The following is a 24,312-nucleotide window of genomic DNA, read 5'->3' on the forward strand; positions in this document are numbered from 1 at the left end:
CGGCCGGCTCCGCCCGAGCCTCTGGGCCCATGGCCAAGCGGCGTGCGGCCGAGCCGGTGACGTTCCACGTGCCTTGGAAGCGGCTCCTGCTCTGCGACTTCCCTGAGCAGCCGCCGCCACCGCCTCTCTGGATCCGGCCGCCCGGGGCCACGCATCCCGGGCAGCCCCTCAGCGTACCGGAACAGCACCGAAAGCGCAAAATCGACGCAGGGACCATGGCAGAGCCCTCCGCATCGCCCAGCAAGCGCCGCGACAGCGGGGACAACAGCGCCCCGGGCGGCCAGGAGCAAGAGGACCGAGGCCTGGAGACCGGCGAGCCGCCGCTGCCGCCGCCGCCGCCGCCTATACGGCGGGGGCTAGGGGAGGAGCTCCAGGGCGCCCGGCCCCCGAGGGGCGGTGGCGACGACGGGGCGGGGCGCGCAGGGCCCCCGCGGGGAGACTGGGGGGTCGCACCGCGCCAGGTAGGGGCTGGGGGCAGGTGGGCTGAGGGGCTAAGGGGCTCGCCTTTTCTCCCCCACACTCAAAGCGCCCCGGGTCCCACTCATGACTTGTATCGGTTAAGACGCCTGCAGAGGCGAAAAGAAAAGGTTACCGCTCCGGGAGAGGACAGCGACCCCCAGGAGACGCGCCCCGGGATTCCGAGGGGCAGAAAGCACTGGGCTGCTCTGGCGGGAAACGGACCGTGGTCGGGAGCAGTCAAGTGGCCTTGCGGCGTCAGCGCCGCGCTCTGTAAGAGGGAAGCGGGACCGTGGGTCGTGGCAGGCTGGGAGCTTGGTGAGGACGCTGACGACAAACGACAGTCAAAGGAGTAGCGGGCCTTCGTGGGTTTAACGATGATTAGTCTAGAATTCGGGATAGAATTCTTTTTCTGGAGGGAGAGGAGTGTGGTAGCCGTCGATTAATAGGACGTCCTGCAGGCTGGTACAGCTCTTCTGGACAAAATGGACCGCCGTAACTTGGGCAAAGCTTTTTTTTAACTCATAGTGTTATCAGTTCCTAGGCAAAAGTATTGTTGAAAACTAATTTGGGGGCGAGGCATGGTGTCTCACGCCTGTAATCCCAGCACTTTGGGGAGGCCACGGTGGGCGGATCACCTGAGGTTGGGAGTTCGAGACCAGCCTAGCCAACAGAGTGAAACCCCAGTCTACTAAAAATACAAAATGACCTAGGTGTGGTGGTGCATGATGCGATTATAATCGCAGCTACTCCGGAGGCTGAGGCATGATAATCGCTTTAACGTGGGAGGCGGAGGTTGCAATGAGCTGAGATGGGGCCACTGCACTCCAGCCTGGGCAACAGAGTGAGACTCTCTCAAAAAAAAGAAAATTAATTTGGGCCTTAAGGTAAGGTGTATGTGAGAATCATTGGGGGGTTCCTATTCAAGAAATGAACCTGCCTCATCTCTGCACCTAAGAATCCCGAGAAGATCTAGGCATGCCTCGATTTGTGTAGCTCTCTACTGCCCAGCCTTTAGCCAGTAAGAACACTTGAAACGTGACTAGTTCAAATGGAAATTTGCTCTAAGTATAAAATATACACGGAATCTCGTGGATTTAATAAGAAATACAGGAAGATAAAATAGCTCAAAATTTTAAATAGATTACACATGAAATAACTTGGATATATTGAAGAAAATATATTAAAATTAATACCAGAAGTTTCTTTTACGTTTTAAATTTTAAATTATGTTTTTGGAGCGTTGTATATTTATTGGACAGCTTTGGTCTAGACTTAGGAATTCATACTGGTTTTTCACAGTCCTGGAATGACTTACCAGGGGACTTGGGAGACGAAGAACCAAGTACAGGTTTCTCAGAATTCCCCAAATTCTCTTCAGCTACTATCGGATAGCATCCACCCAACGTTTTTTGGTTTTTTGTTTGTTTTTTAAAATGTTCTTAAGTATCTTATGTCAGAGTTTTCAAATGCCTTTCCAAAAACAATAATACATGAAAGTTCTTAGACATGACTTGTTCTTGTGAAAAATCCAATAAAACAATGAGAGTTTTATAGTTGAGAAAGATTTTTTTTTTTTTTTTTTGGCCTATGATTGAAACATGAGCCTTATTTAAACTTTTTCTTCAGATTGCTCTAAGATATTTAAAATCAACTGAAAATGGATAGTCTTCTAAACCTATTGGATATGGAGATTAGGAACTGTGTAGTTTGAAAACTTTTTGAAAGCTCTCAGAGCGTTTTTAGCACTCCACCCATGCATAGGCTTGTCTTTCCTACCAGAATTCACTGACTACGGTATGCCACACAGTTGATAAGAGGGAAATATGGAAATGACAGTAGGCAAAGAGTGAGAGTTCTCTAGTAGTCTGACACGATGATGCTTGCTTAGAGTCTTAGACTCAACTGTCTCTTCTCCCATAGCAGTGACTAGATATGGTAGCTCTTTACTTCCTATAGTCGCTGCAAGGACATGACACAGAAAAAGGTTGGCTCCAGGGGTTCCTTCTTCACCACGGCTAGTCCCCCTGTCTCTTGTTTTGTTTTGTATTTTAAAGAGTCTTGAGGGGTTTTGCTCCTATGCCCAGGCTGGAGTTTTGCTCCTGTGCCCAGTGCTCCTGTGCCCATATGCTGTGACATGATCTTGGGTCACTGCAGCCTTAGCCTCCTGAGTAGTTGGGACTACAGGCACACACTACTACGCTGGACTGTTTGTTTTTTGTTTTTTATCTGTAAGGATGGAGTTTCACCATGTTACCCAGGCTGGGCTCAAGGGATCTTCCCGCTTCTGCCTACCAGATTGCTGGGATTACAGGCATGAGCCACCATCAGGCCCCCTTTTCTTTTGAGGAAAGCCCAGTAACACTCCTGTTTGTTCTTTTTGTTAGATTTGTTCTGGAGCCACTTCTCTTTGGCAAACATGCTCTTTCCAGCTTCCGTTTTTCCTTTCTGCCTCCAAAGACATAGGCTTTTTATTTTAAGGGTTTTATACCAGATTACCAAGGGAAAATTGAATATAACAACAACAGAGAAGTAAACAGTGCAATATAGTAAATGCCTGGTTTCTTTTGTGCCCAGAATAGTGCTTAAGTCCCAGCCCTCACCCTTGGGACCTGATTTAGGAAATACTACCTCAAATACCTTTTTTCTCCATTGAGGATGCAATCTAGGCAGAATAATGTTACATCATTTCTATCCTGGAATTTCAGAGTATTTCCTAAGTTGTTTCAGATGTTTTTTGACTAGAGAAATAAAATCAGGTATTCATTAAATGTTCATGTATTTTTTTCTTTTGAAATAGAGATGAGGTTTCACCATATTGGTCAGGCTGGTCACAAACTCCTGACCTCAGGTGATCCACCTACCTCGGCTTCCCAAAGTGCTGGGATTACAAGCATGAGCCACCACGACCAGCTTCATGTATTTTTTTCATGTTAGTGTCACTATACAGATTCATTGCTGTCAGTGTTGACTCTTACTGTTAGTTTTTGTTTATTTTATTTAATAAATTGAGACAGAGTCTTGCTATGTTGCTAGGGCTGGTCTCAAACTCGGGGGCTCAAGCAATCCTTCTGCCTTCCAAAGTGCTGGGATTACAGATGTAATCATGCCCAGCCACTGTTAGATATTCTTAACGGAAAGTAAGCAGAAGTGTTCCACTAAGGAGACAGTGATTAATGATTCATAGGCTCATTGGGTTATAATACCTAGCAATATTAGCAATTACTATGATAAGCCTTAATTTTTAAAACAGTTCTCCATTTTATCGATGGAGTCAAGATCAGAGTTAGTGGGTGGTGGAGTTATCTTGCAAAGCCAGCTCTGTCTGGTGGCAAAGTTTGTGCCCTTAGTCACTAGGTTTTACTAACATAATTAAAAGACCTTTTTTTGGTCTATATTTATAAGTGGATAATTTGTACAGTAGATTTTTCAAAAGGCAGAGAACTAGAACCTTGTTTTTAACCACATTTTCTTATTAAAGTGAAATTTTTCTTTGACTTATTACCTGTTTATTCCAATATTAAAAATTCCCCCAAAACTTAATTCTTTAAGGCTCAGCATGGAAGACAATGAACTTCCTGATGAGACTTTCTTACAGACCTGTGTGTCCAGAACAGTAGCCACTAGATCACGTGGCTATTGAGCATTGATTTTTAAAAAAAAAAAATCTTTAATAAAATGGTGATCAGTTTAAGATTTTCTTGCTATTCATCTTGTTTATAGCCTAATACTTTTAAAAGGTTTCAACATTTTGGCCTATGTAAAGTAAACCTGTTAAAACACTGAACCTTAAGAACAAGACCAAAAGTAAATTATAAGGAGTGTTTGTGTTTGTATTTTTTTTTTAATTTTAATTTTTTATTTTTTTACAAAGATGGGATTTCACCATGATGGCCAGGCTGGTTTTAAACTCCTGACCTCAGGCGATCCACCCACCTCGGCCTCCCAAAGTGCTAGGATTACAGGCGTGAGCCACCACGCCCGGCATGTGTTTGTATTTTTAAAATAAATTTTTAGCTGGGCGCGGTGGCTCAAGCCTGTAATCCCAGCACTTTGGGAGGCCGAGGTGGGTGGATCATGAGGTCAAGAGATCGAGACCATCCTGGTCAACATGGTGAAACCCCGTCTCTACTAAAAATACAAAAAATTAGCTGGGCATTGTGGCGCATGCCTGTAATCCCAGCTACTCAGGAGGCTGAGGTAGAAGAATTGCCTGAACCCAGGAGGCGGAGGTTGCGGTGAGCCGAGATCGTGCCATTGCACTCCAGCCTGGGTAACGAGAGCTAAACTCCGTCTCAAAATAAATAAATAAATAAATAAATAAATAAAATAAATTTTTATTTTCCTCACTAAAAGATAAAAAATTTTAAGACTGTTTTTATATGATTTTCTTTCAGTGAAAAATGGGAGAAAATTGTGGAAAATTCCTTTAAATTTAAATACTTTCACAAATCATAACTATTAAAATGCGCAGATTTGATTGAGTACATTAAGTACTTAGATGAGATAAAATTTTAAATGTGTATTTGTTAAAAATACAAAATAGAAGATACAAAATCTTATATGAGTTTGCTTTTCAAACATTTATTTTCTGGAAAAAGAATTTTTTCTAAGCTACTCTCATCTCTCTTTTTTTTTTTTTTTTTCTAAAGCACAGTGAAGAATTTTGGCAGTATAATACCTTCCAGTACTGGAGGAATCCTTTGCCACCTATTGATCTGGCAGACATTGAAGATTTAATTGAAGACACCCTGACAGAAGGAACACTTCAGGGCAAGAATGAAGGGTCTGAGGTTGACATGGAGTCCTGACGTAAGGAGCTGAAGCAGTAGGATTGGTTGATTTGAGGAGATGTCTCTAAATTAATTCATGTATTCTTAAGGGAAAAGTTATTTTCCATACTTGAAGTTATATTTCCAAACCTGAGAAATAAAGAAAGACTGTTCTGACAATAAATACCTACAGTTACTACTGAACCTCTTAATAAGGATTTGTCAAGGATAGAGTATAGTTGTAGGGGAAGTATTTTATGTATGCATTCTTAGAGAAAAAAGCTTTGTTTAAATGTTAGAATTGAAGGTACTGATGAAAATAAATTCTAGCAGTTTTAGAAATAGGTGGGAAACACTCTAATATTCCTCCTATCTGCACCAAAAAGTTTATTTGTAGTACATAAAATGAATATTGTTTTATAATAACTTGTTAATAAAGTACTTTCTAATACATTCTATTGACTCTATTAGTTGAACAAATAGCTGACTTGAACATCTATGCAAACTTAAGATGGGGGATTGTTTTAAAAGCTATTTTAAAAGAGCTTTCTAAATGTTAAGTAGTGAGAATTTCAGCTTGGGTAGCATGTTTGCATAACTTCCAATATTTGATGTATGTTAAGCTCTGCTATGGGCAACCGAAGATTGATAAAGAACAATGAAAACTGAGTCGATGCCTGCTTCCCTCTCTTTTCCCAGGATTAGAGGAAAGAAATGTATTATATGATTAGCTTCTTGGTTTTGAATTGTTTCAAGGCATGGTTTTATTCCTTATTACTTTAGACCTATAGTTCTCAACACTGACAGCACTTTAAAAATCTTTGCCTGAGCCTCACTCTTCAGAGATTCTCAGTTAATAGCTCTGAGGTGGGTCTTGGATATAACTATTTTTTTAAGCACCAGTCTTCTTTCCCCCATCCCTCTAATGTGCAGACAGGGTTGAGAACCACTAGACTAATGGTTATTTTTCCTGTTTAAAGGAGATGACTAATTTGAGCTGAAGCAGTGCTTCTTAATTAGCTTTGTTTTTGTTTTCCTCTGTTGGTGGCTTTGTCACAACTGAATGATTGTGTTGCTATTACTATTTCATTGTTAAAGAAATAAAGTAATTGCAATTTGTGTTTGAGTTATACGAGTATCAGTGATTTAGTTAATTAACTTTTGTACTGCATCTAGAATGTTGGCTTTGTAATTGAATAACTGGTTCTTTGTGTTTTTTGTTGTTGATTGCATTAGATCCAAAATTCAAGAAAAATGGTAAATGCCAGTGAGAGGGAAAGAGAAAAACTTGATTTTTTTGTGTATATTGAAGAATGGGTTGACATTAATAAAAATGCTTTAGAACAGAAGACAAACTGTACAGCATTGTGGTCAGACATGGTTCAAAGTCTTATACTGCCACTTCCTACCTATGTAACTTTAAGCCATTTATTTTTCATCTCCAATCTTCAGATTTCTCACCTGTAAAATGAGAAATAATAAATAGTATCTACCTCAGAGAGACTGTTTATTGTCAAACAATGTTATAAGTACTTGCATCGTCTTGTTTAATTCTGATAACCTTAAGGTAGGTTTAAAAAAAAATCATTAGAATAAACATGCTTTCTATAATTAAAGTTTTTAACTGCCTCTAGAAGTTTCAGGATAGAAATTGGAATTGAAGCTTTCAGCTTATGATATTTTCAACTTATGATGGTTTTATCAGGACATAAACCCCATGGTTAGCACTGAATTTGTATTGCTTTCACACTTAGGTAAAGCCAAAAAAAATCCTGTCAAACCATCAAGTTAGGGGCAATCTGTATATAGAAGAGAGAAAGAATTAAAATAATTCCATCCTTTGAGGAAGTTGTTTACTAAGTAAACTTGAAGTAACAGCAAAATTTCATTGCGGGTAAATTGAGGTAAAATGTAGGCTTTTAAGTTTTATAACCTTTCACCCCAATTCCCTAATGTAACATCATAAATTACCACAGTACAATTATGAAAAATTAACATTGATAAAATTCTCTTATGCTATTATGAGGACATAGAATGGATATATGTAAAAAACCTAAAGTTATAGAATCTATGGATTTTATTCAACTTTTACCATTGTTCCATTCTTTTTCTAGCCCAGCATGCAATTCAGGTTCACATGTTATATTTAGTTATAATATCTTAGTTGTCTTTAAAAAAATTCAGAACTTTTTTACTTTTCATGATCTGGGTACTTTTTGAAGAGCACTGCTCAGGTATTTCATAGGATGGCCCTTGATTTTGGTTCATCTGATATTCCTTAACAATATGCCTTCTTGGTAAGAACTCTATGTAAGTGATGTTGATACATCGGTGCATCATGTCAACAGGCAAGAATGTCAGCTTGTCTCATCAGTAAGCATAACATTGATTACTTGGTTAAGATAGTGTCTACCAGATATCTCTTGTAAAGCTACTGTTTTCCCTTTTGTAATTAATTATTATCTCCTGGGAAAATACTTTGAGAAAGTAAATATTCCATTTCTTACACTCTGCCCACAAATTTTAGGATTGATGAGTCTTGCCTTACTGCCCTGGCATATGTCAAATGGTAATTTTCTTTTTTCTTTTTTCTTTTTTTCCATTTAGATAAATAGCTTACTTGGCCAGGCACGTTAGCTCATGCCTGTAATCCCAGCACTGTGGGAGGCTGAGGTGGGCAGATCACAAGGTCAGGAGTTCGAGACCAGCCTGACCAACATGGTAAAACCTCGTCTCTACTAAAAATATAAAAATTAGCCGGTGTGGTGGCAGGCACCTGTGTAACCCTAGCTACTCAGGATGATGAGGCAGAAGAATTGCTTGAACCTGGGAGGTAGAGGTTGTAGTGAGCCAAGATAGTTACTGCACCCCAGCCTGGGTGACACAGCAAGACTCTGTCTCGGGGGGCGGGAAGGAAAAATAACTTACTTAAAAGGTATTTAACTACCTGATAGATCTCTATAATGCTTTCTCTTCTTACCTCTTTTGGCTGATTACTCTCAAATCTTTCCATAGGGTGATAATTTTGTAATATCCTTGTCTATAGGAGTATAGAAAGATACTATTCTTGCTTGGTGATAAAAATTTTTGACTTTTCAGGGATACATGTGCAGGATGTACAGTTTTGTTACATAGGTAAATGTGTCATAGAGGTTTGTTGTATAGAATATTTCATCACCCAGGTATTAAGCCTAGTAACTAGGAGCTGGAGGCTATTAACAAACTAATACAGGAATAGAAAACCAAACACCACATGTTCTTATTTATAAGTGGGAGCTAAATGATGAGAACACATGGATACAGAGGGGAACAACACACAGAGGCTTATTGAAGGGTGGAGGGTCGGAGAAGGGAGAGAATCAGGAAAAATTTTCTATTTTTATCATGCCTTCTACATTAATTGCAATTCTGTAAAGCAGTGGTCCACAACCTTTCTGACACCAGAGACCAATTTTATGGAAGACAATTTTTCCAGAGACCTGGGGGTGGGGGATGGTTTTGGTATGATTCAAATGTGTTATATTTATTGTGCCCTTTATTATTATTATATTGTAATATATAATGAAACATACAGCTTGCTATAACATAGAATCATTGGGAGCCCTGAGCTTGTTTTCCTCTAACTAGATGGTCCTGTTTTGGGGTGATGGAAGACAGTGGCAGATCATCAGGTATTAGATTTTCATAAGGAGCCTGCAACCTAGATCCCTTGCATGCACAGTTCACAATAGGGTTTGCAATCCTATGAGAATGTAATGCTGCTGCTAATCTAAATCTATGGCCTGAGCTGAAGCAGAGCTCAGGGATAATGGAAATGATGGAGAGCAGCTGTAAATACAGATGAAGCTTTGCTCACTTGTCCACTACTCACCTCCTGCTGTGCAACCCAGTTCCTAACAGGCCATGGACTTGTGGTGGTCTGTGGCCCAGGGACTGGGGACCCCTGCCATAAAGCAAGAACTTTCCTTTTACCCCATTTCTTTCTTCGGGTATTTATTGATATCAATATAGACTAATGTGCAATAATTTATTCTGAGTTATCCGTTGCTATCATTTTGTGACACAGATCCCAGATTTAGCTGTAGGAGGCCCTTCAAGTTGACTCTTGTTTCTCCTTGCCTCTGTTTTCAGTATATTTTATTATATATTATGTGAATACTGGTTAACATTGAGACTTCAGTGTTTACATGTTTCATGGCTGGAAATCGGTGTTGGCTGTGCAACACCATCATTTACTAAACAATTTGAGCCTTGGAATTCTCAGAAAATGGGGACACTGTTACCATTTCAGGAGCAGAATGGAGATGGAATGACATGGCTGTAGGGAACTCATAGTGGACACTAAATAACATTTCAGGCCCCCTTTTCTTCTCTATAGTACTTGGAATGTATGGTTTTGCTACATCTCTGACAGATATATGATGACAGATAACTATTAGTTATGTCTGGCAATACCTGAAGTGAACTGAGGCAAACATTCTTATTAAGGTCACTTTTTTTTTTTTTTTTTTTTTTTTGTGAGATGGAATCTCGCTCTGTAGCCCAGGCTGGAGTGCAGTGGCTCAATCTCGGCTCACTGCAACCTCCACCTCCCAGGTCTCGGTTCAAGCAATTCTCCTACCTCAGCCTCCCAAGTAGCTGGGATTACAGGTATGAGCCACCATGCCCAGCTAATAAGGTCACTTTTAAAGAAGTTTAGCTATTGGAATCTCTTGAGTCCATGGACCTAAACAATAATACTCTAGCAATTCATATGTATTGATTGTTGTGTCTTTCTGATGTGACCTTGTGTTGAGAATACTAACATGGTCCGTAAGATTCTGATTCCCTGGTGTAACATCCAAATATTTGATCAAAAAAAATAAAAAGAAAGAAAAGAAAAAATGCTAGTTGAGGCATTACTGTGAAGAATTTTGCAGGACATACTGTTGGATCTGTGTCCCCACCCAAATCTCATGTTAAAATATAATCCCCAGTGCTGGAGGTGGGGCTTCGTGGGAGGTAATTAAATCATGGGGGTAGTTTCTCATGGCTTAACACCATCCCCCTTGGAGCTGTTGTCATGATAGTGAGTTCTCATAGATCTGATTGTGTGTGGCACCTCCTCCCACTTCCTCCTGCTCCTACCATGTGAAGTGACTCACTCCCCCTTTGCCTTCCACCATGATTATAAGTTTCCTGAGGCCTCCCCAGAAACAGAAGCCACTATGCTTCCCGTACAGCCTGTGGATCTGTGAGTCCATTAAACCTCTTTTCCTTGTAAATTACCCAGTCTCAGGTATTTCTTTATAGCAGTTCAAGAATGGAATAATTGCCGGGGACGGTGGCTCAAGCCTGTGATCCCAGCACTTTGGGCGGCCGCGGTGGGTGGATCACGAGGTCAAGAGATCGAGACCATCCTGGTCAACATGGTGAAACCCCGTCTCTACTAAAAATACAAAAAAATTAGCTGGGCATGGTGGCACATGCCTGTAATCCCAGCTACTCAGGAGGCTGAGGCAGGAGAATTGCCTGAACCCAGGAGGTGGAGGTTGTGGTGAGCCGATATCGTGCTATTGCACTCCAGCCTGGGTAACAAGAGTGAAACTCTGTCTCAAAAAAAAAAAGAATGGAATAATTACAGTTCCAAACTAGTTGACCTTAAGATAAGGAGATTATCCAGGTGGGTCTAATCTAATCACATGAGCCCTTTCAATAAGGCTGGAATGGTCAGAGACAGGAATACAAAGAGAGGCAAAGTGTGCAAGAGATTTGATGTAAAAGTAATTCCCAGGTCAGGTGTGTTGGCTCACGCCTGTAATCCCAGCACTTTGGGAGGCTGACGCAGGCAGACCACAAGGTCAGGAGATCAAGACCAACCTGGCCAACATGGTGAAACACTGTCTCAAAAAAAAAAAGAAAAAAAGTAATTCCCCTGCTGGCTTTGAAGATGAAAGGAGCCAGAGGCAAAAACCTGAGAGTGACTTCTAGGAGCTGAGAGAGTCCTAGCAGCTAGTCAGCAAAGAAACAGGGACTTCATTCTTACAGTTTCAAAGATCTAGATTCAGTCGATAAACTGAATGAAGTTGAAAGTGTATTCTTCCCAAGAGGCTCCAGAAAAGAACACAAACTAGCTGGTGCCTTAATTTCAACTTTGTGGTTTTTTGTTTGTTTGTTTTGTCTTTTTTTCCCTTAAGAGACGGAATCTGACCAACTCAAGGGAAATTAAAAATAAAAACAGTCTCACTCTGTTACCTAGGCTTGAGTGCAGTGGTGCTATCATAACTCGCTGCAGTCTGGAACTCCTGGGCTCAAGCCATCCTTCTGCCTCAGCCTCCTGAGTAGCCATACTCAGGACCTCAGGTATGCACCACCATGCCCAACTAATTTTTTTTTTTTTTTTTTTTTGTAGATAGGCCCAGGCTGGTCTCAAAGGCCTGATCTCAAATAATCCTCCTGCCTCAGCCTCCCAAAACACTGAGATTACAGGCATAAACCACTGAACCCAGCCTATCTTTGTGATCTTCGAACTAGTAATTCTGTACCTAAAAATATATCTTAAATAATCAGAAAACAAGATGTAAATTTATGTCACAGTGTTATATGTAATAGTAATCTATTAGAAATAAACAAAAAATAGCTTTTAGGCTGGGCATGGTGGCTCATGCCTATAATCCCAGCAATTTGGGAGACCAAGGTGGGACAATTGCTCGAGCCCAGGAGTTTGAGACCAGCCTGAACAACATAGGGAAACCTCATCTCTACAGAGCTGAGTGTGGTGGCACACACCTGTGCTCCCAGCTACTGGGGAGGCTGAGGTGGGAGGATCACTTGGGCCAGAAGGTCAGGAATGCAGTGAGCTGTGATTGTGCCACGGCACTCCAGCCTGGGTTACAAAGTGAGACCATGTCTCAGAAAATAAAAATAAAAAACAACAACAACAAAAACAACTGTTTTTTTTTTTTTTGTTTTTTTTTTTTTTTTTTTTTTTTTGAGACACAGTTTCACTCTTGTTACCCAGGCTGGAGTGCAATGGCGCGATCTCGGCTCACCGCAACCTCCGCCTCCTGGGTTCAGGCAATTCTCCTGTCTCAGCCTCCTGAGTAGCTGGGATTACAGGCATGCACCACCATGCCCAGCTAATTTTTTGGTATTTTTAGTAGAGACGGGGTTTCACCATGTTGACCAGGATGGTCTCGATCTCTTGACCTCGTGATCCACCCGCCTTGGCCTCCCAAAGTGCTGGGATTACAGGCTTGAGCCACCGCGCCCGGCCCAAAAACAACTGTTTTAAGAGGATGAATGCATAATTAAAATACATAAAATGGAATGTAATGAAATTATAAGATGATTTTTAAAAAAATTTTAATGGTATAGAAAATGCTCAAAAATAAGTGTGAAGGCCAGGCACGGTGGCTCAAGCCTGTAATCCCAGCACTTTGGGAGGCCGAGGCAGGTGGATCACGAGGTCAACAGATCGAGACCATCCTAGTCAACATGATGAAACCCCGTCTCTACTAAAAATACTAAAAATCAGCTGGGCATGGTGGCACATGCCTGTAGTCCCAGCTACTCAGGAGGCTACGGCAGGAGAATTGCTTGAACCTAGGAGGCGGAGGTTGCGGTGAGCTGAGATCACGCCATTGCACTCCAGCCTGGGTAACAAGAGTGAAACTCCGTCTCAAAAAAAAAAAAAAAAAAGTGTGAAAAAAGTAAAAAAAAAAAAAACACAAAACAAAGACAAACAAACAAACAAACAAAACCAAAAAGAAAAGAAAAGAAAACAACAACCTAAAAAAAGTGTGAAAAAGGGACTTTCAGAGTTGATCGAGTAAGTTACTATACCCCATGTGTCTCTCTAATTACAGGTAAAAGCAGCCAGGCACAGGGCTCACACCTGTAATCTCAGCACTTTGGGAGGCCAAGGTAGGTGGATCACTTGAGGTCAGGAATTCAAAACCAGCCTGGCCAACATGGTGAAACTCTGTCTCTACTAAACTTACAAAAATTAGCCAGATGTTGTAGTGCAGCTTGTTATCCCAGCTACTTGGAAGGCCCAGGCACAAATCGCTTGAACCCAGGAGGCAGAGGTTGCAGTGAGCCATGAGCTGAGATAGCACCACTGCACTCCAGCCTTGGTGGCGGAGCAAGACTCTGCCTCAGAAAAAACAAACAAACACACAAATAAAAGCTCTGGTTAAACTAGACCTGTAGCCTCTGAAAAGTAAATAAAAGCATAACTGGATTAGGAATGAAAGTTGAACTGGGCAAAGAAACTCATGTAAACTTGAGTTTTCCGGTTTCGTTTTTTCCTGTCTCTGCAAGCTCTGAACCAAGAGTGAACGCCTACCAGAACAGCAGTATGAACAACCTATCTTTTTTTTTTTTTGAGACACAGTTTTGCTCTTTTTTTGCCCAGGCTGGAGTGCAGTGGCATGATCTCGGCTCACTGCAACCTCCGCCTCCCAGGTGTAAGTAATTCTGCCTTAGCCTCCCAAGTAGCTGGCATTACAGGTGCATGCCACCATGCCTGGCTAATTTTGTAATTTTAGTAGAGACAGGGTTTCACCATGTTGACCAGGCTGGTCTCAAACTCCTGACTTCAGGTGATCTGCCTGCCTCAGCCTCCTAAAGTGCTGGGATTACAGGCATGAGCCACTGCACCCAGCCAAAAACCTAACTTTTTTGGTCAGGAGACCAAGAAAGGGGTAACTACTTTGAGCAAGAGAGCAGGAGGAATTCTGGAGAGGAGAGGAGTGGATTAGAGATCCCATGATTCTGTGTATAAACTGGTAATGGTCCTGGCCTCATCCCCAAGGTACAAATACAGGAGACAGATTGAAAGCCACCTAGTGAAAGCTTTGAGAACTAAACTGCAGTATAATCTGCTGTCCAAGCTCCATACTAACGTCAGTGTGATACACGTATGGGACAGTCCCAAGGCAGCATAGCCACAGCTTTGAAAACTTAAGTGACATTAGAACCGTGTTCACAGAAGAACAGATAGAACTTAAGCCTGAACCTAATTGGGTTGATTACTCATTTAAAAATCAATATTCTCCAGAGGATTTTAATAAGATCCAGATTCTCACAACATAATATTCAAAATGTCCAGGACACAATCCAAAATACTTGATACACAAAGAATCAGAAGAATTTGACCAGTTTTCAAGGGAAAGACAATCAATAGATGCCAATCCCAAGATGACACAAATGTTAGAATTATCAAGATTTTAAAGCTATTATAATGCATAAAAAATAAACTTAATGAAAAGATAAAATTTTTCAGAAAAATCAACTGTAAGAAAAAATCAAATGGAAATTTTAGAAGAAAAAATTGTAGTATATAAAATAAAAGATTCAGTACATGTGCTAAGTAGCAGAATTCAGAAGACAGAAGAAATCAGTAAACTTGAAGATAGCTCAATAGAAATTATGCCATTTGATTGGTTATATACCCAAAGGATTATAAATCATTCTATTATAAAGACACATGCACACATATGTTTATTGCAGCACTGTTTACAATAGCAAAGACTTGGAGCCAAACCAAATGCCCATCAACGATAGACTGGATAAAGAAAATATGGCACATATACATCATGGAATACTATGCAGCCATAAAAAAGAATGAGGTCATGTCCTTTGCAGGGACGTGGATGAAGCTAGAAACCATCATTCTCAGCAAACTAATACGAGAACAGAACACCAAACACTGCATGTTCTCACTCATAAGTGGGAGTTGAACAATAAGAACACATGGACACAGGGAGGGAAACATCACACACCAGGGCCTGTTGGGGGTGGGAGGTAGGGGACGGATAGCACTGGGAAAAATGTCTAATATAGATGACGGGGTGATTAATGCAGCAGACCACAATGGCACGTATATAACTATGTAACAACATGAACATTCTATACATGTACCCCAGAACTTAAAGTATAATTTTTTAAAAAAGAAATTATACCATTTGAAAAACAGGAAGAAAAAAGATTTAAAAAAGAACAGAGCCTCATCAACCTTTAAGACAATATCAAAATGTACAGTCATGTCATTGGTGTTCCAGATATTACAAACAACTTTATTCCTATAAATCTGAGTACTTAGATCAAGTGGACAAATTTCTTTAAAGGGGTAAACTGCCAAGACTTATTAAAGAAGCAAATAGATAACCTGAACAGTCCTATGTTTATTTTAAAAATTGAATTCATAACTTAAAATGTTCCAATAGTAAAACTCCAGACTCATATAATTTCACTGGAAAATTTTACCAAACATTTAAGGAAGAAATAATATACTGTACTGTTTCTGAGAAAAATAATAGGAAATACTTTCCAGTTCACTTTGGGAAACCAGCAATACTTTGATATCAAAACCAGACAAACCTACTACAAGAAAAAGAAAGCTAGAGATCAATACACTTCATGAACATAAACACAAAAATCTTCTACAAAATATTGAAAAATGTAACAATATATTAAAAGGACAGTATATAAAAAGATATGTATCTCGGCCGGGCTCGGTGTCTCAAGCCTGTAATCCCAGCACTTTGGGAGGCTGAGGCGGGTGGATCACGAGGTCGAGAGATCGAGACCATCCTGGTCAACATGGTGAAACCCCGTCTCTACTAAAAATACAAAAAATTAGCTGGGCGTGGTGGCAGGTGCCTGTAATCCCAGCTACTCAGGAGGCTGAGGCAGGAGAATTGTCTGAACCCAGGAGGCGGAGGTTGCGGTGAGCCGAGATCGCGCCATTGCACTCCAGCCTGGGTAACAAGAGTGAAACTCCGTCTCAAAAAAAAAAAAAAAAAAGATATGTATCTCTCTCTGGACTACTAGAATAAGTGTAATACATATAAACATTATTATTGTGTCCTTATAATAAGCTAACACTGATTTTTGTTTGCCTGTTCATTTTACCTTTTAGTCCAAGATTTTATTACACCTGGACATTTTATTAGAATATTTCTAAGGTTTAATGAGTATTTTGAACACTTAGAATTTAAAAAATAGTATTGCTTTTAATATTTAGAATTTGTTAAATAGTATTGCTTTCCATCTAATAGCTCATATTTTTAATCAACTCATTAAAATATGTTGGCTTGCCCTTTAGATGAAAGATGGTAATTATCAGAATTACAGAGGGCATTAATACATAATTCTGTAATGCTTATTAAAATTTGAAGACAATATTTTTATTTTTATTAACATGATAGGTTTTTACATTTCAGCTTGTAAAACTGCAGGTGCAAAAGTGTGAGTATATTCAATAGTGTTTAAAAGCATTCCCACCCTAAGCTTTCCAGGCATTATTTGATTGCTGTGTTCCATTGTTAAACAAGCAGCTGCAAAGTCTAGCAGGCAAAGTTGTTAACATAGTATATAACTCTTTATCTGTATGTAAGTAATCCATTGATTAATTTTTTATATAATGAATACTGCTTTTATGATTATTTAAATGATATGTGCTCATTGTGGAAATTTACAAAGGCACAAAAAGAAAAAATCAAAATCTCATTTCCCGGAGACAACCACGGTTAATATTTTGGCTTATTGTTTCTTACTTATAGTTATACACATATATTTGAATTCATCATTATTTCTTTGTTTAATCAAAGTAATATACGGACATGGCTAAAACTATACATGATTTTTAGAACACTTTTTTTTTCTTCAACTTTTTTTTAGATTCAGTGGCTACATGTGCAAGTTACCTGGGTATATTGCATGATGCTGAGGTTTGGGGGTACAAATAAGCCCATCACTCAGGTACTGAGCATAGAACCCAATAGTCATTCAATTTTTGCCCCTTGCCCACCCTTCCCCCCAGAAGACCTCAGTTTCTATTGTGCCATCTTTATATCCATTAGTACCCAGTGTTTAGCTCCCACTTATAAGTGAACATTCTAATACTCATGCTTCATTCATATTTTCAGTCAAATTTTCGGGTGTTTTAAAGGGAAATGTGTTTTGGCATACTTAATCCTTAGAAGACATTGAATATTACCAAGCACTTACTTAGAATAAATTAAATCTACTATGATTGTGATTATGGTTGAATGTAACACATGAGTGATGTTTCCTGCCAGGAAAACTGCTCTAGAAGCCTTCTTATGACTTGGCATCACTGAGTGACATTTGGTCCAACGAGGCCATAGTTATGGTTATGTGATGGTCATTGTCTGAGGGCTAGTTTGTTTTATAGCACCATCAGTACTCCATAGTAATGGAGACATAGGTGGAGGGTAACACTTGATAAACAGCAAAGATGAGCTTTAAAAAAATTATCTTACATTTAATGACCAGCAATTAAAATAATAAAACAAGATCCATAGCAAAATTGTGTACAGGTCAGAGAAAATGTGACAAAGAAAATTCTGTATTTGTTTTATTTTATTTTTGTTTTTCTTTACTCTTTTGTCCCCATTATTAAACATTTTTTCTATTATTTATTTATTGTTTTTCTTTTTTCTATTTATTTGTTTTTTTTTTCTAGAAAATTCTCATATTTTGCAAAAAGAACAAATAGAAATATATCTGGTCAAATTTGACTTTTCTCTAGAATTTTGCAAATCCTAGAACCATGCATATATCAATGTAACATGTTATGGGTTAAAAACAAAAATGAATATGAATCATCCCTATTAATGTATAATTGTGCGGTTGTCAACAAGTGCACGTTCTCAGATAATTACCTAATAGGGTTAACTTGTTTGTCTTTTTGGTGGTTGGGACATCCTTAAGGGTGAGGATTCGGTCTCCTGATCACCCATCTCTATGAATCTTGGCTGTCATTCTAGAAAAAAATCATTCCTTTTTTTCTTGGAGAAATAAGCCAATTAAAACAAATAAAGAAAAAGTCATTCTTGAAGTACAGAAAAATCGTTCTTAAAATCAATAACTTGATTTGACTTTTTTTTTTTTTTTTTTTTGAGATGGAGTTTAGCTCTTGTTGCCCAGGCTGCAGTGCAATGGTGCCACCTCGTCTCACCACAACCTCCGCCTCCTGGGTTCAAGCGATTCTTCTGCTTGGCCTCCCGAGGAGCTGAGATTACAGGCATGCACCACCACACCCGGCTAATTTTTCGTATTTTTAGAGACGGGGTTTCTCCATGTTGCTCAGGCTGGTCTCAAACTCCTGACATCAGGTGGTTTGCCCACCTTGGCCTCCCAAAGTGCTGGAGTTACAGGCGTGAGCCACGGCGCCCTGCCCATTTTTCACTAAGACAAATCTTTCCAATCTTTCTTGATTTCTCTTGACCTCTGTGACATGTGTCCAAGTAGAAATTCTCCACCGTACCTCCCCAACCTTGGTTTTAGAGAATGCTGCCCTTCCTTCTTTTCTCTCTGACTACTCTTCTGCCTCCTACCATTTCTTTTTTTTTTTTTTTTTTTTTTTTTTTTTTGAGACGGAGTTTCGCTCTTGTTACCCAGGCTGGAGTGCAATGGCGCTATCTCGGCTCACCGCAACCTCCGCCTCCTGGGTTCAGGCAATTCTCTTGTCTTAGCCTCCTGAGTAGCTGGGATTACAGGCACGAGCCACCATGCTCAGCTAGTTTTTTGTATTTTTAGTAGAGACGGGGTTTCACCATGTTGACCAGGATGGTCTCGATCTCTCGACCTCGTGATCCACCCGCCTCAGCCTCCCAAAGTGCTGGGATTACAGGCTTGAGCCACCGCGCCCGGCTCGCCTCCTACCATTTCTGTAACTTAAATGAGGTGTTGGTCCTAGGTATGTGGTAATAGTTTTCTGTCTTCTTTCTTAATATCTCAAAAATTCCCATTGTTTCAATGGACATATCCAGGCTAATAATTCTAAAATAAATCTATTACTTCAGCCCCGAGACTTCCCCAGCCTGAGAGTCCTATGTGCTAAACATTTGCAACAACCACTGAGTCCAGTTCAATAATTCTATGCTTATTTGTGATTATTCTCACCAAATTATCTTCCCATTCTCATGTCCCTATTTCTAGCAATGATCCAATTACCCACTGTCTTACTAAAGCTTGAAACTTCAATGTCATATTTTATTCAACTCTCTGTCTCATGGTCCCTTCCCACTCACTAATATATCTATTAATAATCATTACCCACACTTCAGTGGATTTTTTTCCTGCACTAAAAAATCTTTTCTTGCCAGGCATGGTGGTTCACACCTATAATCCCAGCATTTTGGGAGGTCAAAGCAGGAGGATCTCTTGAGCCTAGGAGTTCAAGATCCAGCTGGGGCAATACAGTGAGACCTCGTCTCCACAAAAACCTTACAAAATTATCAGAGCATGGTGTTATGTGCCTGTGGTCCCAGCTACCGGGGAGGCTAAGACACAGGATCACATGAGCCTGGGAATTGGAGGATGTAGTGAGCCAAGATTGCACCACTGAACTCCCAGCTACTCGGAAGGCTGAAGCAGGAGAATCGCTTGAACCCGGAAGGTGGAGGTTCAACACGGTGAAACTTTTTCTGCACCTGCCACGCATTGATTTCTTAAAACTAACTTGACAATTCACGGTGAATACCTCAGGAAGGATGATAAGAACTCTGAATCATTGATCTACTTCTAAATCAGCAATCTAAGGGCGATCAGGAAAGTGATGTTTAAAAATTTATAGCATAATAAATAAACACTACTGACAACTAGCTCTTAAGTTCTTTTTACAGCACAATATCTGAGACCCAGTTTTGACTCTCATTGGCCAATTGGCAGGAAATGCACCGTCTATTTCGCCCCGTTGGTGGGGTGGTGTGGAACTCCACGGCATGTCCTAAGAGAAGCCATGTATTTGCAATATCACCTCAGGCTCCTGTTCACAAGATGCTAGACAGAATTTACCTAAATATAATAAATCTGCCATTCCTCTGATCTGGGGGAGGTTTTTTGTTTTGTTTTGTTTTTTCTTTGAGATGTATCTATGAAGAACTGATGGTGTAGTATAATAATTGCTATTCACAGCAACCATTTAAAGAATCCTTTGATGACTTTTTAGTGCCTCTAAGTTATGTATACGCATTAATTTGTCCTTCCCCTTTTTTTAATTCCCTTAGTCTCCAGAAGAGTACTTACAATTCAAAAGAACATGTCCAGGCGCAGTGGCTCATGCCTGTAATCTCAGCACTTTAGGAGTCCGTGGCAGGTGGATCACGAGGTCAGGATTTGAGACCAGCATGGGCAACATGTTGAAACCCTGTCTCTACTAAAACACAAAAAACTAGTTGTGCATGGTGGCAGACATCTGCAATCCCAGCTACTGGGCAACAGAGCGAGACTCTGTCTCCAAAAAAAAAAAAAAAAGAACATTTAAGTTCTTAGAAATGAGCATAGTTGGCCAGGCATGGTGGCTCACACCTGTAATCCTAGCACTTTGGGAGGCCAAGGTGGGTGGATCACCTGAGGTCAGGAGTTCAAGACCAGCCTAGCCATCATGGTGAAATCCCATCTTTAAAAAAAAAAAAAGAAAGAAATGAGCATAGTTGGGAAGACAAACAAGGCTAAGGGAACATAGATCCTGTTAATGTCACTTACATACCTTTGGAGTTTTAAGAAAGAGTGTCTAATTAATAATCCATCTTTTAATGCAGGGCTCAGAAATGAAAGGTAAAAATAGAACATTTTATAACAAAATATTCTGCACCGCATGAGGTGAAGGTGGTGTTTCATGAAATGAGAATTGTTGTTCCTGCTTGGCAGGGACGGAAACTGACATTCAAGAAGGTTAGGAATGTGCTAAAAGTTGCATGAATCCCTAAGTCAGTTATCAAATTCAGATCTTGTTTTATTTATTTATTTTTCTGAAATAGAGTCTTGCTCTGTTGCCCAGGCTAGAGTGCAGAAGCATGACCTCAGCTCAATGCAACCTCCACTTCCTGGGTTCCAGCGAATTCTCCTGTCTCAGCCTCTGGAGTAGCTGGGATTATAGGTGGATGCCACCAGGCCCAGCTAATTTTTTTTTTGTATTTTTAGTAGAGACGGGGTTTCACCACGTTGGCCAGGCTGGTCTCAAACTCCTGACCTCAGGTGATTCGCCCTCCTCAATCTCCCAAACTGCTGGGATTACAGACATAAGCCACTGTGCCTGGCCAGATCTTGTTTTAGATTTCATGTTCTCTCTATTGCATATAAACTGCTCCATTTTAAATATCAATCAATCAATCAAAATATTTTAGAACAGTAGTAAAAATAACCACTAATAAAATTTGCAAAAGTTCTAAATACAATTTTACTTAGAATAACCTAACACTGGACCAGGCATGGTGGCTCATGCCTGTAATTCCAGCAGTTTGGGAGGCCGACGCAGATAGATCAGCTGAGGCCAGGAGTTCTAGACTATTCTGGCCAACATGGTGAAACCCCATCTCTACTGAAAATACAAAAAAATTAGCCAGGCGTGGTGGTGTGCGCCTGTAATCCCAGTTACTTGGGAGGCTGAGGCAGGAGAATTGCTGGAACCCGGGAGGCGGAGGTCACAGTGAGCCCAGATCTCCTGCACTGCAGCTTGGGTGACAAGAGGGAACTCCGTCTCTAAATAAATAAATGATTAATTTAAAAAATTTTTTTGAACTTTCATTAAAAAGTTGAATTTAGGTTGCTAACTGCCAGCTAGGTGGGCACTGTATTCACAACACACATGCCCAGGATTGATAAGGTTCCCTTCGCCGATCTTCCGCAGCTGGAGAGCTCAGATGACAACAGGAGTGTTAATCATTTCCTTACTAAGCAATCAGTCACAGGTTCCTGCTAAAAGTGAAATCACTCCCTCGGGTTTAAACACAGTTGAAAACGTTTAACTTAGTTGCAGTTTCTTCCTTCTAAGCACATGGAAATTTGTTTGGCAATTCTTTTTGCAGCATTATTTCCATTTGTTACTCCCACAAGCTGGAGTTTATCTGACTGAGTGGTGCATGGAAACTTCAGGACAAAATTCAATGGCCAAAAGCTGAGTGAAATTTACCCTGACTGTAGTTATGAAGAGGGTAAGTGAATAAACCTCTTTGTTGCTCTTATGTTTATTTTCTCTTATGCTAGATTTTATACACCACAAAATGCACAAAGTATAATGTTGCAATTATAGTTAACTATTTAGATTTTCTTGATAACTATGTTTAAGTGATCACAGGCTAAAACCAAGAAATTAAAATGCACAATGAAGCATGCATGGTAAAATTGCTTCCGTTTTTTCTTGGAAAAAATTGTTTTTATTAATTAAACCAATTATTTCGTTAATGGAACAGTTACTGAAATGTCTTTCTGCATTGATGTAATATTGGACTGTTCAGTAAATAGACTAGATACAATTTTATGGGAACAAAAAGACAAATAATTTTATTATTGGAAATAGTCAAGCTGGAAACTGAATGGAATATCTTGAGGCAGGATTGAAATGTCAAATAATTTTGGTTCAAATAGAAATATTGTTTTATGGCTGTGTGTTTCTATTTAGCAAATGATTTTTTTTGTTTCTTGAAATCTATTTGAAATAGATTTTTCATGACAGTTTCATAATCTATATCAATATCTCAATTATTTTCTTTCCTGAAAAGGAAAATTATATGTGGTTATAACAGAAGGAATTTCATTAGAAAAATACTGATTATTTTATTGCCCATTCAATTGTGATAATAATTATTTTAAGAAAAATACAGATTCTTCTTCTTTGAGGCATGAACAGTCCTGGGCACATAGAAGACTTTGTGGAAATAGCTATTGATTATTTATCTTTTTTAAAAAACACGGAATTTATACTAATGGATTTTAGAAGATATGTTTAAGTCCTTTATATAAGCCTTATTAAATAGTCAATAAATCAGTAGTGAATCAGAAAGGAAGAAGACAGACTTTTTACCTGAAAGGAATTTAAATCACATCTTTCCTACTATGATTCAAAACTAAATTAACACTTTTCTTCTGAGTCTTTAAAAAATTATAGGGACTATAAATTATTTTCTTTTGTTTATTTATTTATTTATTTTGAGACACAATATCACTCTGTTGCCCAGGCTGGAGTGCAGTGGCACAACCTTGGCTCACTGCAACTTTCGCCTCCCAGGTTCAAGTGATTATCCTGCCTCAGCTTCCTGAGTAGCTGGGACTATAGGTGCATGCCACCACACACAGCCAATTTTTGTACTTTAGTAGAGACGGAGTTTCATCATGTTGGTCAGGCTGGTCTTGAATTCCTGACCTTGTGATTTGCTGGCCTCGGCCTCCAAAATGCTGGGATTATAGATGTGAGCCACTGAGCCCGGCCAGTGGTACAATTTTTTTTTTTTTTACAACATTGCCGATTATTATAAAAACCTGGAAACAACCAAGTCTTAATGAACAGAGTAGCGGTTAAATACAATGAAATATTACATATCTCATAAAAAAAAAAGAATGAAGTTGGGCCGGGTGCAGTGGCTCAAGCCTGTAATCCCAGCACTTTGGGAGGCCGAGGTGGGTGGATCACGAGTTCACGAGATTGAGACCATCCTGGTCAACATGGTGAAACCCTGTCTCTACTAAACATACAAAAAATTAGCTGCGCATGGTGGCGCATGCCTGTAATCCCAGCTACTTGGGAGGCTGAGGCAGGAGAATTGCCTGAATCCAGGAGGCGGAGGTTGTGGCGAGCCAAGATCACGCCATTGCAGCACTCCAGCCTGGGTAACAAGAGCAAAACTCCATCTCAAAAAAAAAAAAAAAAAAAAAAAAAGAATAAAGTCGATCTATATTTAAAAAAAAAAAACATGAAAACTGTTTAAGTGATATATTAAGGAAAAAAAGCAAGTTTCAAAAAATAGTATAGTATATTACTATTTTTTATTCAAATGAATAAATACCAGTATTTACATTTACAATGTTTGTAGGAATAGTCATCAAACCATTTAAAGTGGTCTTTTTGGGGGATTAAATGAGAAAGTTTACTTTTTACTTTGTAGACACTAGAAAGTAATTGATAGGGACTTTATTTGTTGCTAAAACCTCAGTGTCTTCAATAATGCCTGGCACCTAATAGGCACACAATAAAGAATGTTGAGAGTGAATAGATTTCTGCAATATTTGTTTATTTATGTTGTAATATTTAAAAGCATAAAAATTAGCATGATAAATTTGTAAGCAGATAAAA

General features: G+C 39.6%; 2 protein-coding genes across 3 annotated transcripts in view; both read left to right on the forward strand.

Moving 5' to 3' along the window:
• The first annotated feature begins 29 nt into the window (after positions 1 to 29).
• C2H9orf40 (chromosome 2 C9orf40 homolog) lies at positions 30 to 7,829 on the forward strand. Of its 2 annotated transcripts, none has more exons than XM_039461459.2 (2): positions 30 to 461; positions 5,109 to 7,829. In XM_039461459.2, exons 1-2 carry the CDS (start codon positions 30 to 32, stop codon positions 5,265 to 5,267), a joined length of 591 nt encoding a protein of 196 aa, XP_039317393.1. In that variant the 3' UTR covers positions 5,268 to 7,829. The 2 variants fall into 2 exon arrangements, 1 of the variants encoding a protein (XP_039317393.1); XR_012516537.1 differs by lacking the exon at positions 30 to 461 and adding an exon at positions 472 to 1,343 and having other exon boundaries at positions 5,109 to 5,190.
• A 14,163-nt stretch (positions 7,830 to 21,992) lies between these two features.
• TRPM6 (transient receptor potential cation channel subfamily M member 6) overlaps positions 21,993 to 24,312 on the forward strand; it is a 375,800-nt gene continuing 373,480 nt past the window's right edge. Inside the window, exon 1 of the transcript XR_012516553.1 lies at positions 21,993 to 22,177. The gene's annotated coding sequence lies outside the window, so the exon portion shown is untranslated. The remainder of the gene's footprint in view (positions 22,178 to 24,312) is intronic.

This window comes from Saimiri boliviensis, chromosome 2, assembly GCF_048565385.1.
Source record: "Saimiri boliviensis isolate mSaiBol1 chromosome 2, mSaiBol1.pri, whole genome shotgun sequence".
Taxonomy (NCBI): domain Eukaryota; kingdom Metazoa; phylum Chordata; class Mammalia; order Primates; family Cebidae; genus Saimiri; species Saimiri boliviensis.

What these genes read in the sequence shown, in the direction of transcription:
- C2H9orf40 (XM_039461459.2), top strand. Translation starts at nt 30, where the DNA reads ATGGCCAAGCGGCGTGCGGCCGAGCCGGTGACGTTCCACGTGCCTTGG. An exon ending in GGGGGGTCGCACCGCGCCAG is followed by an intron (nt 462 to 5,108) that starts GTAGGGGCTGGG and finishes TTTTTTCTAAAG; the next exon opens with CACAGTGAAGAATTTTGGCA.